Source organism: Melanerpes formicivorus, unplaced genomic scaffold (genome assembly GCF_026170545.1).
Source record: "Melanerpes formicivorus ecotype bairdi unplaced genomic scaffold, bMelFor1.0.p_v2 SCAF_17, whole genome shotgun sequence".
NCBI lineage: Eukaryota > Metazoa > Chordata > Aves > Piciformes > Picidae > Melanerpes > Melanerpes formicivorus.
Genome location: NW_027142369.1, coordinates 6,756,019 through 6,769,592, shown reverse-complemented (window position 1 = coordinate 6,769,592; position 13,574 = coordinate 6,756,019). Strand labels below are relative to the sequence as shown.

Below are 13,574 nucleotides of genomic sequence, written 5' to 3'. Positions count from 1 at the left end.
GATGCTTATTAAGTACCCAGTGTTCTGTTCTGGAGTTGCAGTCATCTTGCATCAGCTGAATATTCATTACATCTCTTCTACAGAAACCAGTGCTTCACTCCTTCAAAGAGGTGACTTGAGTTTAGGAGCTTGTCATCCAGCAGCAGAACACTTTGATGTACAACATACCTAGGTTATGTCCTCATAGAAAGTGGGGGTGGGAGGGAAAGACAGTGTGCTTTATAAGCATTAAATACTGACACCTTCATTCCTGCATCTGGGAAGACGAGTTCCAGGAGCAACTTCCTGAACTAAACAAGTGTAACATTTACTGTTAGAGGTTTTCTGTTCATTTTGCAATGCCTCACTTCATGAAGAAGGCACAACTGTGTCAACAAAGCTGAAAAGATAGACTGTTAGGGGCTGGCCCCACTTCAGGTACACCATACTCTGTGACTGTAGTACAGGCTGATGCCAAAACCAGGCACTGCACATTGTCACTGCTGACCCAGTGGTGTGAGATTGTAGCTGTAGGTAATTATTTTTGTGGAAATTACATACTTGCTTCAGAAAGTGTCCTGCAGCTGAGCTCCTCTCTCTGTACAACAGTACTGCTGTCAGTGCTTGAGCACAGCAAGTGGTGGCACAGTGCCCTGCTACAGCATTGTCTTGCACCCTGGGAGCTGCTGCTGCTGCTCCTCTATGCTGGGGGAGGACAGCACGATCTGGCACACCTAGGGTTTCAGCTCCAGGGGATCTGAGCTCAGAGCTGGAATCCAGGACACCACTTGCCTCTAGGCCCCTTCTCCCCCCACTGCAGTGAATTACAAGCCAAGAACTGCACTACAGAGGAAATGTCATCCTATGTTGCTTTATCTCCTGCTCTAAATTGTAGTGTGATGTCAGCCTTTGTTTCACACCTGCCTGCAATGCTGTAGGTGAGGGCAGAGGCAAAGGTCTAGAAACACCAAGCCTGACTGAGCCCCTGAAATGTATGTCTGTACAGCTCACATGTCATCCCTGTCCTGTCCCCTGTTTGGCTGGATCATGGATGGAAACAAAACTTACAGCAGCACTTCAAAAAACCAGGACAGTACAGATTGAACAGTTCTTTAATTTCGAGATAGTGGTGGTAGAGATGCAGTTACAACTCCTGGAACAGCTGCTACAAAAAAAAGAGCACATACGCTACCTGGAGTTAAAAGCAACTAGGCGTTTTGCATTAAACAAACTGATGAGCTGAGCCTCTACTCTACAACTAGCTTTTGTAAAGAAAGGGGTCAGGAACAATTAATAGAGATAAAGATAGACATCTGATATTCTTCTCAAGAGTTATTAACAGAAGCAGAATAGTATTCCATGGCAAAGAAATCTTCCAAGTTGATAAAGCAGGAGTTTAAAAAATAGAACTTTCTTTAAGTATGTTTTGGGGGTTGAGGGTAAAGAAAACTAAAAACTACATTAGGCTCCAAACTTAGAAAGAAGTCAGTACTTAATTGTAGCTAAGTATAGATTTGTAGAAGTCAGCAAAACATATCTGGTTCTGTGATTACCACAGTGATTATAAAAAGATGTGTGTTTTACATTGCAGCAAAACATGAGGATGCTGCAGTCTTTTCAGGGATGTTTGTGAAGTAGAATAATTTGTGGTAGACTAGTTTTCAAAAGCAAAGCACATTTAATTCCTAAAACCACCCTGCCCCTCCCTCTGCTGCTTAAGTTGCAGTTTAGTACCTCCTCCTAGATACTGTTTATATTCTAGTGAGTGGATGAAGTTCATGTGACAGTTATTTGCATGTAGAACATCCCTGTACATTACTAGAAACAAAGTTTTTGAATTTATAAAAACAGGTTCTTGTCAAGCCTAACCTATAAGTTCTCATTTTTTCACCTGCCCAGGGAGCACTTCCAGAGGGAAGAGCGAGCATGGGGAAGTGCAGCGCTGATTATTTCACCTGAGGTGACCCAAATGTCAGAATGCAATTTCATCCAACAGCCCTGGCCGCAATGCACATCTGTTTTACCCCTTCAGGACCTGTGCCTGCCTCAGTGCCATGAACAGACACCCACTTTGTGCTGGGCACTCTCACTACACCCCCAGATGACATGGGGCCATGTAAAGCAGGTTACCAAAACATGCTGAGTATGCACTGCCTGTGCTGCACAGAAGGAAGGGAAGAGGGTGAGCAGCACCCCCCACCAGGTTTCAGTACAGTAACAGCTATAGGTACTAACAGTCAAATGGGTGACAGGCTGGAGGGCACACAGTGACACCCTGTCCTTGTAATGAGCCATCCTCCCCCTTAAGACAAGACCACCTTTCACAGCAAGGCCAAGTCTGTCAGTACTGAAATCCAAAAACGCAATGTACCTGTTAAGAACACAGTCACTACTAATGAAGTATGAGACAAAATTAAGACATTTCTTGGACAGTTGTATTTTGATGAGAAGCCAAATACTGAAGATGCCTCTTCTGTTTGCCAATGAATATTATTTTCCCAGTTGTAGTTTCAGACCCAAACCTTCTCAGTCTAACTACAGTAGTACTGCATCCTGTTAGTCCGTTGTCTTTTCCGTGACTGAAATTCTTCAAAGAAGTGCTGAATGTCTTCTCTTTTAACCACCTGGGGAAGCAATACAAAACCTGAGTTGTACAAGAATTCAATTAAACAATCCCTTTATTTTTTTCCTTGCATGCCTCCTGCATATAACACACAAAGCATAGAAAAGCAAGCATCCTGAAACCTCTTCGATACAGCTGCCCCAACAGCTTCCCTCTTGTACCCAAAGGAGATGATTAATACCAAATTCTATAATAAAAGAATACAGAGAGATGAATTCCCCCAAGCCAAAACAAGCACATGAAGCCAAGCTCCTGGTGGCATTTTTAATCAGTTTTATCAGAAAAATTAACACAAAGCAAGATGTTCACTAGCTCACAGCAGCCCCATTACAGTGCAAATAAGAAGGGCCATTTAGCAAATAAGCCAACAAAATGTGTGTGCTGATTAATAGTAACAAGCAACTCCTCCAAGAAAACCACTGACAAGACTGACAATATTTAGTCAGTCCTTGTTCTTCTAAGGGTTTAGATTAAGAAAATACAGAAAGATTAAGGGCTGCTTTCCCCAAATACTCTTCCTAGAGCAAAAGAAGTTTCACTTGAGGAACTGCTCTCAGTACTTTACAGACAGAGCTGAAGCTCTCTCCCCTTTCTTAATGTCATTAAGGAAATGCAGCATTTAAATTCCAGTCAATCACAAATTTCTAATTTCTACTGCAGTACCAGCAGCTCCAAGAGACAGGAAAAAAATACTTTAACATGGCATCATAGTATTCACCACCCACCCCTCAACAGTACTTTAAAACACATTCTCTGGCAACAAATTCTGCAAGTTGAGCCTTACCGTTCCCTCATCTGCAAATCTCCTGAGATAGTCAGTCAGTTCTGTCTTTAAATCATTGTATTCTGCATGGAAAAGTGAAGGTGAGGGAAAGAAAACAAAATAAACAAGAAAACAGTCAGTATTAGTTTAAGACTGGCTCAAGAAGACAACTTTTTTTATTTCCTCTTTCCTTTTCAAATCTAGGTTTGAACAAGATTCTAAGTAATAATAAATAATAACAATAATGCTAGCAGGGAGCACACACTGCACCCCAGCTTCATGTTGGCTGGCACTCCCCGAGACAACAGGAGATTGCCCAAACAACACAACAGGGTAAGATAAATAAGCCAACAGCAGAAACATAAATTAATGTTTAACTACTAATGTTACAAGAATTATCAATACAATATCTAAGTTAAACAGGAGAAAAGTTCTTCGTGTAAGCTGAAGATGTAAAAATGGGCCAGAGAGGCTTCTCCGGATAAACTGTGATTGTGGTGTGCAATCTGTCATGCGATCTTCTACATGTCACTTCAAGAACAACTTGTTACTACACTGCAAGACCTGATACTCATCCCTTAGGGGAAACTGTTCGCTTGAAGTGCTAAGCCAGACCATAGAAAAAAAGCTGTATTTACCACAGATGAGTTCTACTTGCTGGACTCTGTTCATGCTGTTAAGGGTGTCCATTAAAGGATCTCTCCTCTCTGTTTCTTGGTCACTGGTACCTTTATTTTCATAAGCCAAGACAGTGTCACATTCATCTGTCAGGAACTGCACCTCAAGCTCTGAATACATTTTCTGGAGAATAAAGTAAAATTTAATGCTAAAGCTCTCAGATGAAGATGCTCTTGCCCAGTCCTTTCTGTGTTCAGTATCACAAACAATAAAAGTAGTAATGTAAATTTTTTACCCAGCATTTCAGACACACACACCCCCCCCCCAACAACTTCCAAAGCAATACTGGATTTTAAGCAGCAAAGACAACACAAACATTTAGAAGCTCCTTCATGCTGTACTAATTCAGTGTGTTTCTCTGTGTGGGGCAGACAGGGGGGTTTAGGTGTTGATATGCAGAGTAAGAACGTTTACAACACATTTTATTTACAACTTCCCCTCAAAGATTTTCTGGAAGATACTCCCTGCCTCCCCCTGTCAATGATGGTAATGAACAGAGCACATACCAAACAGTCTTCACAGGTGCATAATTTGCTTCTCCAGTTCAATGGCCAAAAGGTGGCAGTATCTTTTTTGATGAAGGGCTTGCTTTGGAGTTCTTTCAGCTTGCAGACTGGCACCTCGCTCTTAGCAACTGCCTGAATTAAAATGAGTGTTTAGTACTCACTTCAAACGCACTGCATTCTTTCTAGCACATCATTTTCATTCTGCAAGATCTTTCTTTTGCCTCAGATATGCTTATTTTTATAAACAAACCTCTAATGCTGCTGCAATGGCTGGAACTGTTTAAAAAAAAAGGGAGAGGGACTATCATGCAAATGCAGCTGCAATGCATAATACCCCTCTACTAGAACAAACTTGGAAGTTACCTCAGGGTGACTGACAAGAAGGGATGGATCTAACCAGTCTGCACACAGACCCTTGTCACCCATTTCTACAATCATGTTCCACAGCCTATACTGAGGTCCACAGAAACCACACATTTGAAGTGTGACTGACTGAAAACATGGAAACAAAGAAAGTGTTTGTCTTCGCTGAACCTATACATAAAGAGGTGGGCTTCACTTCATGTATCATCAGTATGGAAAGAAGGTCTGTTTTACCTCCAGACAAGCAGCCCCAGAGCTAGTGGACGGTTCATTAAACTGTTCGATTTGTTTTTCCTCCTTCATTTCCTGGTGCTCCACTCCACTTTCTGCTTTTATTTCTTTTTTCTGCTCTTCGCTTTCCTCAACCTTCAGGACAATTCCTTCATCTTCAAGGGAGTTCACTTTGGTCAAAGCAGGAACTGGAAGATACATACCCAGACATATGAAAATACAGTGCCTGACAACATGCAAGCTATCACAGACATTCCCTCTGCTTTACAGTGAAGCACCAAAGAGCACCTGGACCACCTCCATACATTGCAAGAGCTGGATATACTCTACTGCTGTCCAAAGATACAGTGACCTGGGTATAGAAAGAAACTGCTCAATCTTTAACTATAGTCTTCTTAACCTCTCATACTCCTGTTCTAAAATACTCTGCTTCCCAAAATCTAAGCCCTGAGAAGAAAAATGGTGCCACAGCTTGAGACAGCTCTGTACCAAAATGCTTGTCCTTGACACCTCTCAGTAACCATCAGAGGGTCAACAGCTGTTGCATACCATTTTGCTGACTATGTCAGAGTCCCTCATGTTCTCCAGGTACACTTATGACAGGTTAACTTCACTAACTACTTCCTTATTTAAAACAAGGCTTCCTTTTGCTGTCGAGTTCAAATGCATACCCCATGACACAGCTGCTTAGGAGAAGGTTAACAAAAAAACCAAATCCCCATTCTGTACTCTATTTGTATTGGAAGAGAACTCCAGGTAAACCAGCTTGGAATCCTTAAAATTACCATGAAATTTCGGGTCCATAAGAGATCAGTCTGCAGTTGATATAAGCAACATTTAGGAGACTACATGAAACCAGCTCTTTCCACTGAAATCAAGCCATCTACCCTTCTGATTCCACAGAGACCACACAGCAGAGTCCTGGTGTGACCACAGAGAACCCTTGTCCCGAGCACAGCCCCGATGTACCCAGAAGAAGGTTTTACACATTCAGTTCAGGCCAGTTGGTTATTCACTCTTTGCTACTCACTCAGCGCTTTGCCACACTGGTTTCCTTGGATGGCTCTCCAGTTCTTTGGTGCAGTTCAAAAATTAAGACAAGTATGAAATTCATCCCTCTGTACACTAGCACATCTTTGATATGAGAAACGGTGAGCACCGTGGAAATAAGATTTAGGAACAAAAGCTGCATTTATTTTTACAGAACAGTTACTGCAGCCCCACACATTCCACTGCTGGAGGCAAATGTCCAGGATAACAAATATCACTTCTCCAACCACTCAAACAGAATGATGTCATTAATCAACCAACTGTGAGAAACACACTCTAACGAAACATTGCTGCAGCTACCTTGGTTTTCATTACCTGCTAATTGCGCCGCATAGGCCCACAGGAAATGGCAGTGTTTCATGCAGGCTTGGCACACCATCTCATGGAAGTCTCCGCTTTCAGGGGGAACTGTGCCAAGATGCTATCAATGAGAAACAAGCACGCAGAAGTGAGGCATTCACTGCAGATTAACAGACCCAACTCTAGCTTTAGAGGAAAGAAAACATCAAATGCTATCCTATTTGCAGCACAAGCACACACTCCTGATAGCTTTCTACAATGATCATCAGAATAACTCAAGGACTGGAAAAAGCTGACACAAATTTCAGGGAAAAACTGCAACAATCATCTTTGTGACAGCCTTTTATGCCTCCAACATACCCAGAAATCTCAGTCCTGTCTTTATCTCGTTTCTAAACATTATTCTTCTGAACTGTCCTAAACATAGGACAGGTGCATATACCTATTGCACACCACATGCTTAAACACTTAAATAACTTAAGATTACCTCCTTACATCTAAGAGACTAAGTTTTCAGACTGAACTCGAGAAGAATTAGGTCCCAAAGCTCTCCATAAACTGGTGAGAAATATTTAGGCAATTAGAAGCACTTGGCAGCTTTCTTTAGAAAAGCACGCTTGCAGAGCTCACAATAGGCAGTATAACAGTTTTCATACATCTATTTACACAAAAGAATCCTGTAGTTCATCTACAGAACCTACAATTGAAGCCAATCATCTTTTTTTTTTGATAATTCTTTGATCCTGCAACTTCAAACATGGAATTTCACTTGTGCCCTTCAAGGCACAAGAGGCTACATCCTTAATGCTTACACATTAAGGAGGGCACTCACTGAAGTGCTGAGCTGCTTTTAAAAGGTTTCCCCAAAGTTCATAATTAGGTTTGTTCCTTGCCATTTAAAGGAATTACAGTTTAAAAAGCATTCTTCCAAATGAAGTGTTGGGGTAGTAAGCGAGAACAACTTCTCATTGATTCTACTGATTAGAATTTTCCAGGTAAGTAGACAGTTACCAAGTTAACATTTCATTCTGCAGCGTTAACCTTCCAAAAAGTAGAACTCTTCCTAGGAGTCTTAGACTGGAGTGGACATCAACACAAGATTAAACTTTCAATATCCCTTTGTATAGGATGAAAAGAAATACCTTAGAACTCACAGAGTAATCTTTTGGGAACTAGAGCAAATCTTCCCAAGTAAGAATAACCACACAAAGTTAACTGGCGCTAACTTATTGCTATGCAAATGGTAATCCTACTACTTGTATTTCCTTACCCTTCCATGGAACCAGTCTTCACAAACTATGCATTGGATCATCTCATCTGGAATCTAGATGAACAGTCATATTATTAGCACTATGGCAACCTCCAGAATCTTTCACAAGCCTCAAAGTGCAGTATTATGCAAAGCCTCCTCAAGTGAGTTGCATTTCCCTCCGTCACTCACCCACAGGGAGCTGCCATTAATAAGCAGTTTCTGCTTCATTAGTCAGTTTGCTTCCCTAAAGTTCAACAGCATGTGTAATTTGTCATATTATCAAGAGTGCAGAAATTCCTGTTTATTTATTTTTCCCAGTAGAGCAAGACATTCTCACACAAAAGACCTGATAAAAGTGAATTCATTCTTGCTATATTTATTCCCATAAACAGAAATGCACAGACAGGAAGCTTAGCAGAAGAGAGATGTTGATATGCACGACACAGTATCACAGTATCACAGTATCACTTAGGTTGGAAAGGACCTCGAGGATCATCGAGTCCAACCTGACACCGCAGACCCCATGACTAGACCATGGCACCAAGTGCCACGTCCAATCTCCCCTTGAACGCCTCCAGGGTCGATGACTCAACCACCTCCCTGGGCAACCCATTCCAATGCCGAATGACTCGCTCGGTGAAGAACTTCCTCCTCACCTCGAGTCTGAACCTCCCCTGGCGCAGCTTGAGACTGTGTCCCCTTGTTCTGGTGCTGGTTGCCTGGGAGAAGAGGCCAACTCCCTCCTGGCTACAACCACCCTTCAGGTAGTTGTAGAGGGCAATAAGGTCACCCCTGAGCCTCCTCTTCTCCAGGCTAAACAATCCCAGCTCCCTCAGCCTCTCCTCATAGGGCTTGTGTTCAAGGCCTCTCACCAGCCTTGTTGCCCTTCTCTGGACACGCTCAAGTGTCTCAATGTCCTTCTTAAACTGAGGAGCCCAGAACTGGACACAGTACTCAAGGTGCGGCCTAACCAGAGCAGAGTACAGGGGCACTATGACCTCCCTGCTCCTGCTGGCCACACTATTCCTAATGCAGGCCAGAATGCTATTGGCCCTCCTGGCCACCTGAGCACACTGCTGGCTCATATTCAGGTGGCTGTCGATCAGCACACCCAGGTCCCTCTCTGTCTGGGAGCTCTCCAGCCACTCCGACCCCAGCCTATAGCTCTGCATGGGATTGCCATAGCCAAAGTGCAGCACTCGGCACTTGGACTTGTTGAAAGCCATCCCATTGGACTCTGCCCATCTGTCCAGTCGGTCGAGGTCCCTCTGCAGAGCCTTTCTACCCTCTAATTGACTAACATCTGCCCCTAACTTTGTGTCATCTGCAAACTTGCTGATGACTGACTCTACCCCTTCATCCAGATCATCAGCGAATATGTTGAAGAGGACAGGGCCCAGCACTGATCCCTGGGGGACACCACTGGTGACTGGCCTCCAGCTGGATGCGGCACCGTTCACGACCACTCTCTGGGCCCGGCCCTCCAGCCAGTTCCTAACCCAGCACAGAGTGTAGTGGTCCAATCCACAGGCTGACAGCTTAGTCAGCAGTTTGCTGTGGGGGACGGTGTCAAAGGCCTTGCTGAAGTCTAGGTAGACCACATCCACAGGCCTCCCCACATCCACCAGGCGGGTCACCTGATCATAGAAAGAGATCAGGTTGGAGAGGCAGGATCTGCCCTTCCTGAATCCATGTTGGCTGGACCTGAGCCCTTGGCCATCCTTCAGGTGCGCAGTTATTGCTGCCAGGATAATCTGACACCACCTGGCTTGGATTAGAATGCCAGAATCCCACCTGAGCTGCCCACAATGCAGCACAGTACAGGCTGCTTTGTCGTGAAACAATTATTAATGATTACTTTGGAAATGTTTAGTTCTTTCTGAACTTCTGAGGTGAGTTTATTAACTACTTTTCTGTATTTGAAAGACTTCCTTGTTCTTTCAAACTCCCTAACTTGCACTTCCATGACTACAAAGGAAAGTGTGCCTGTGCAAACCCAGTGCAATATTGTAATACTTCAGAGAAAAAGTGTTTGATTTACTGTAGAGGAAAGGTAAAGCCAAACTCTAGCCATCCTAGAAGCCTTGTCAGAGCACTCTTGCAGGCACAAAGCAGCAGGTTCTGGTCTCTCCTAACACATGCAATGTGTTTATTCTGTACTTGCCACATCTCTCACAATAATGAAAAGCCACCCTCCAAGGGAACTCTCTAATTTTAGAGACAGAAAAGCAGACAAGAGTGCAGTGTTTTGTCTCACCTGTCTTCAAGGCATAAAGATATTCTACTATGTAATAAAAACTGGCAAATACTTTACACAGCATATCACAACCAAATGCAATATTGGAACATGAGATCTCTTAAAGTGGGATCTTCCCTGCAGACCATGACCACCCTTTGCACAGTGTTTTTTCATAAATACCATCTATATGCTTACTACTGGTTTTTGTGTTTCTTACCTCATCTTCAGGATCAGGATAAGGTCTTTTACAAGTACAGTATAATCCATAGAAATTGTCATTATACTTATTTCCTGAATTCACTTTGCCCTTTTCCTAGGAGGAAAGGAAAATCACACAGAGAATGTCTCAAGAGACAATGCAATGAAAAACAAAAGACATGACATACAATCTAAAAAATTTCCATTCCTGTTCCACTTTTAATTCACAGTATCACAGAATATCTGCTTAGAAGAGACCTCAAAGATCATCCAGTTCAACCTTCAATCCAGCACTGAAGGGTCAACACTAAACCATGTCCCTAAGCTCCAGGTCCACACACTGCTTAAACACCTCCAGTTATGGTGACTCCACCACTGCCCTGGGCAGACCATTCCAATGTTTGATAACCCTCTCTGTGAATAAATATTTCCTAACATCCAACCTAAACCTCCCCTGGAGCAGCTTTTAACCATTTCCTCTAGTCCTGTCATCTAGGAGAAGAGGCTGCCCCCTCCTGGCTCCAACCTCCCTTTAGGTAGTTGTAGTGTGATGAGGTCTCCCCTCTGCCTCTTCTTCTGTAGACTGCACATTAGCTTGAAGACCCAAAAGAAAGATATTACCCAAGCACCTATGCTATACAGTGAGCAGCAGATAGGGCATGTGAGGAAGATTGAAGTTCAAAAGGAAAGAGGAAAAGCAGTCTTTCTACCTTTGCAACAAATGGTAACTGTGGTGCTTGTCAAGCTACTGCTAATCTAAAACAGCACCAGAGTTTTGATAACTAAGCACACCTGTCTGCTGCCATTATAGCAACATCTGTAGACTGACTATGCACCTGCTCCTCCATCTGCTTTCAAACATCCATAATGTGATTCCAACCCAACTTTATTTAATCTGAGCTTCCACTAAATTCATATCATACAAACCTCAGTCTACAGGAGATTATCTAAATTATAAGACATGCTGAATTAAATTCAATTACAGGTAGTTGCTTTATAACAAACAAGACAGCTAATACAGCTGCAAGCAGGGGGCTTCAATACTGCACATAGTCACAGGCTAAGGCCACCACAGGCCCCTGCAGAAACAGCTGTGACCATTTATGATGTTACTACTAAATGCTCTCCACTGATGTCTTGACAAAGGAAGAAGAGAGGATATGAGCACCCTGCATCCATAAAGTCAGCCAGGTTAACAGATACCCAGTGTCACTTAACCTGTGCCACTGATTTTGTTGATGCTGAAGAATAAACAACCACGTGATTCATTTCGCTGACTCAAATGGGAAAGAGTAACATCTTTTAAAGTATCACAGGCATCTCTCTAAGGATCACTGCTCAGCAGCCTTAGGGTGACTAGCTCTGGATCTGGAACTATGCTGAAACACAATGGGCACATTCTGCATTTGGAGTGTTATTACCCTGGGAGTAGCACTGCAGCCAAGTCAAGCAGATTCCTGTTGCTCCTTCCCAGAAGATTATAAGTCAAAAATACCCAGGAGTATGAAAGCACAGGAGGCTTAATACTGTAAAAACCTATCCCATCAGTAGGCTCTGGTGACAACTTCCTAAAACTTATTAGGGCACTAGTTCCAAAGGGAGGAAGGGCAGGCAGCTGTCCCTTTGACAGCAGCACAAGTTTAAATTTCCTTAATACAACCACAAACCTGCACCCCAAACACTTCTCCTGAAGTCAACTTAAAGCTCATGAGATGTATTAGTGCAGGCACCACAAACACATTTCTGGCATTACGGTGGCTGTGGATGCAGGACCACTGCATTCGTGGCTAACAAGGATCAAACATTCATTTCCCTGTGGTCCCTCAACAGTTTCATCTCCCGTTTTAATACTCCCATCTTGTTTAACTTTCTGGAAAAGCAGAGGCATTGCATGAGTCAACACTGGTCGAGGCAAGGCACTAACCTTCCAGTACTGTTATTTTGATTCTGCACATATGAAACCCATGTCTGAACTTACTGGGAGTAACTTGCACTGCAGATTTTTGAACTTGCTATTTCCACAGTCACAGCGGAAGTTCCTGGAAAGAAAAACACAGCACTTCATGGGTTTTATTCACTGAAAACACATCAGATTTTCTGTTCAATAGCACTTCTCAGCAGTTTATGAGGAGCCACAAAAATATTTTTGCTGCTATTTAAACAATAGCAGAACTGTCAGAACTCGCCAAAGGGCCTTACAGCCTTACCCTCTCACACTGTTCCTGACAGGTCTCAGCTAACACCACCATTTGCAACAGTGCTTTGCTGGGAGGCTGCAATGGTACAGCCAACTCTGGGCCTTGCAACTACCGCACTCAAAAACGCCAGCAAAAATCGCGTGGTTTGGTTTTGAAGGCTGGATCTGCAAAAGTGATTATGCTCGTGTGCTTCCTACTCAGATACATAGAGCTATCAGTTACGGTTGGTGTGCCAGGTAAACGGGGACACATGGGTACCTCTGTGACCTGACCTCAGCTGTCTGCACAGCTCTCTATGATTCACACACCAGGACGCCGTCCCACCTCGCTGAAATGCACTACACCCCAAGCCAGCTGACCACACAATGAGCCCTCCCGCAGGGAACCGCGGCATTCCCAGCCTGCTGACCATACCCGCCTTTGGCCCCGCGGCGGCCGAAGGCCCACTGGGGGCCGGGCACTGCCACGGCGAGGCCTCGAGGCCGCTGCCCCGCAAGCGCGGGAGGCTCGAGCCGCCGCCGCCCCCGCCCGCGCGCGCTCTGCCCGCCGCTCCGCCCACCCGCACCGCACCGCCCCGCACCTCTTGGTGTAGAGCTCGAAGAGGCGGTGGGTACCGTGGCACTCGTAGCTGCAGGCGAGGCAGATCCCCGCCGGCTCCTCGCCGGGCGGCGTGCAGGTGCTGCAGGCGTACAGCGCCTGCCTCTTCACGGCACCCTGCGGGGTGACACCAGCACGGGTTACAGGTGGGCCGGCAGGGGAGGGGACCCGGACCCTGGCGGCCCCGCCCCAAAGCCCTCGGCTCCGCCTCCAGACCCCCTGGTTGCTCCTGGCTCCGCGCCCCGCCCCGCCCCCCGCGGCGCGGGGCCCCGCCCCCACCTGCGAGTAGCTGCAACGCTCGTGGTCGCTGCCCCCCAGTACAGCTCGCGCCTCCTTCTCGAGCTCCTCGTTCTCCGCCAGCACCTCCGCCAAGGAAACCACTGGCTCCTCCGCGCCGCCCCCGCAGCCGCTCCCCGGCTCGGCACCCTCCGCCGCCGCCTCCATCGCTGGAACGCGAGGCCGAGCGAGCCGAGGCGGGAAACACACGGCCGAGGCGCCAGAGGGCGCCACGGCGGAAACGGAACTGCGCGTCTCACGTGACAAGGGCCGTGCGTCACAGAGCGAGCCCGCGCAGCAGGCTGGCGGTGTGCACGTAAG

At 45.2% G+C, this 13,574-nt stretch overlaps 1 protein-coding gene across 1 annotated transcript; it reads right to left on the bottom strand.

Annotated features, from left to right (window-relative positions):
• Positions 1–1,073: 1,073 nt before the first annotated feature.
• Positions 1,074–13,504, bottom strand: UBR7 (ubiquitin protein ligase E3 component n-recognin 7). Its single transcript, XM_068148815.1, has 11 exons — positions 13,257–13,504; positions 12,961–13,094; positions 12,161–12,221; positions 10,202–10,297; positions 7,764–7,817; positions 6,509–6,614; positions 5,147–5,331; positions 4,550–4,681; positions 4,004–4,166; positions 3,387–3,448; positions 1,074–2,603 (listed from the first exon to the last, which is right to left on the bottom strand). The coding sequence occupies exons 1-11, from the start codon at positions 13,419–13,421 to the stop codon at positions 2,511–2,513; spliced, it is 1,251 nt and encodes a 416-aa protein (XP_068004916.1). The 5' UTR covers positions 13,422–13,504; the 3' UTR covers positions 1,074–2,510.
• Positions 13,505–13,574: the final 70 nt, after the last annotated feature.

Excerpts from the sequence above, each read along its gene's own strand:
- UBR7 (XM_068148815.1), bottom strand. The coding sequence starts at position 13,421 with ATGGAGGCGGCGGCGGAGGGTGCCGAGCCGGGGAGCGGCTGCGGGGGC. Across the intron at positions 7,818-10,201 it reads ATCCTGATCCTGAAGATGAG|ATTCCAGATGAGATGATCCA; the intron begins GTAAGAAACACA and ends CTGTTCATCTAG. Across the intron at positions 6,615-7,763 it reads AAGACTGGTTCCATGGAAGG|CATCTTGGCACAGTTCCCCC; the intron begins GTAAGGAAATAC and ends TCTCATTGATAG.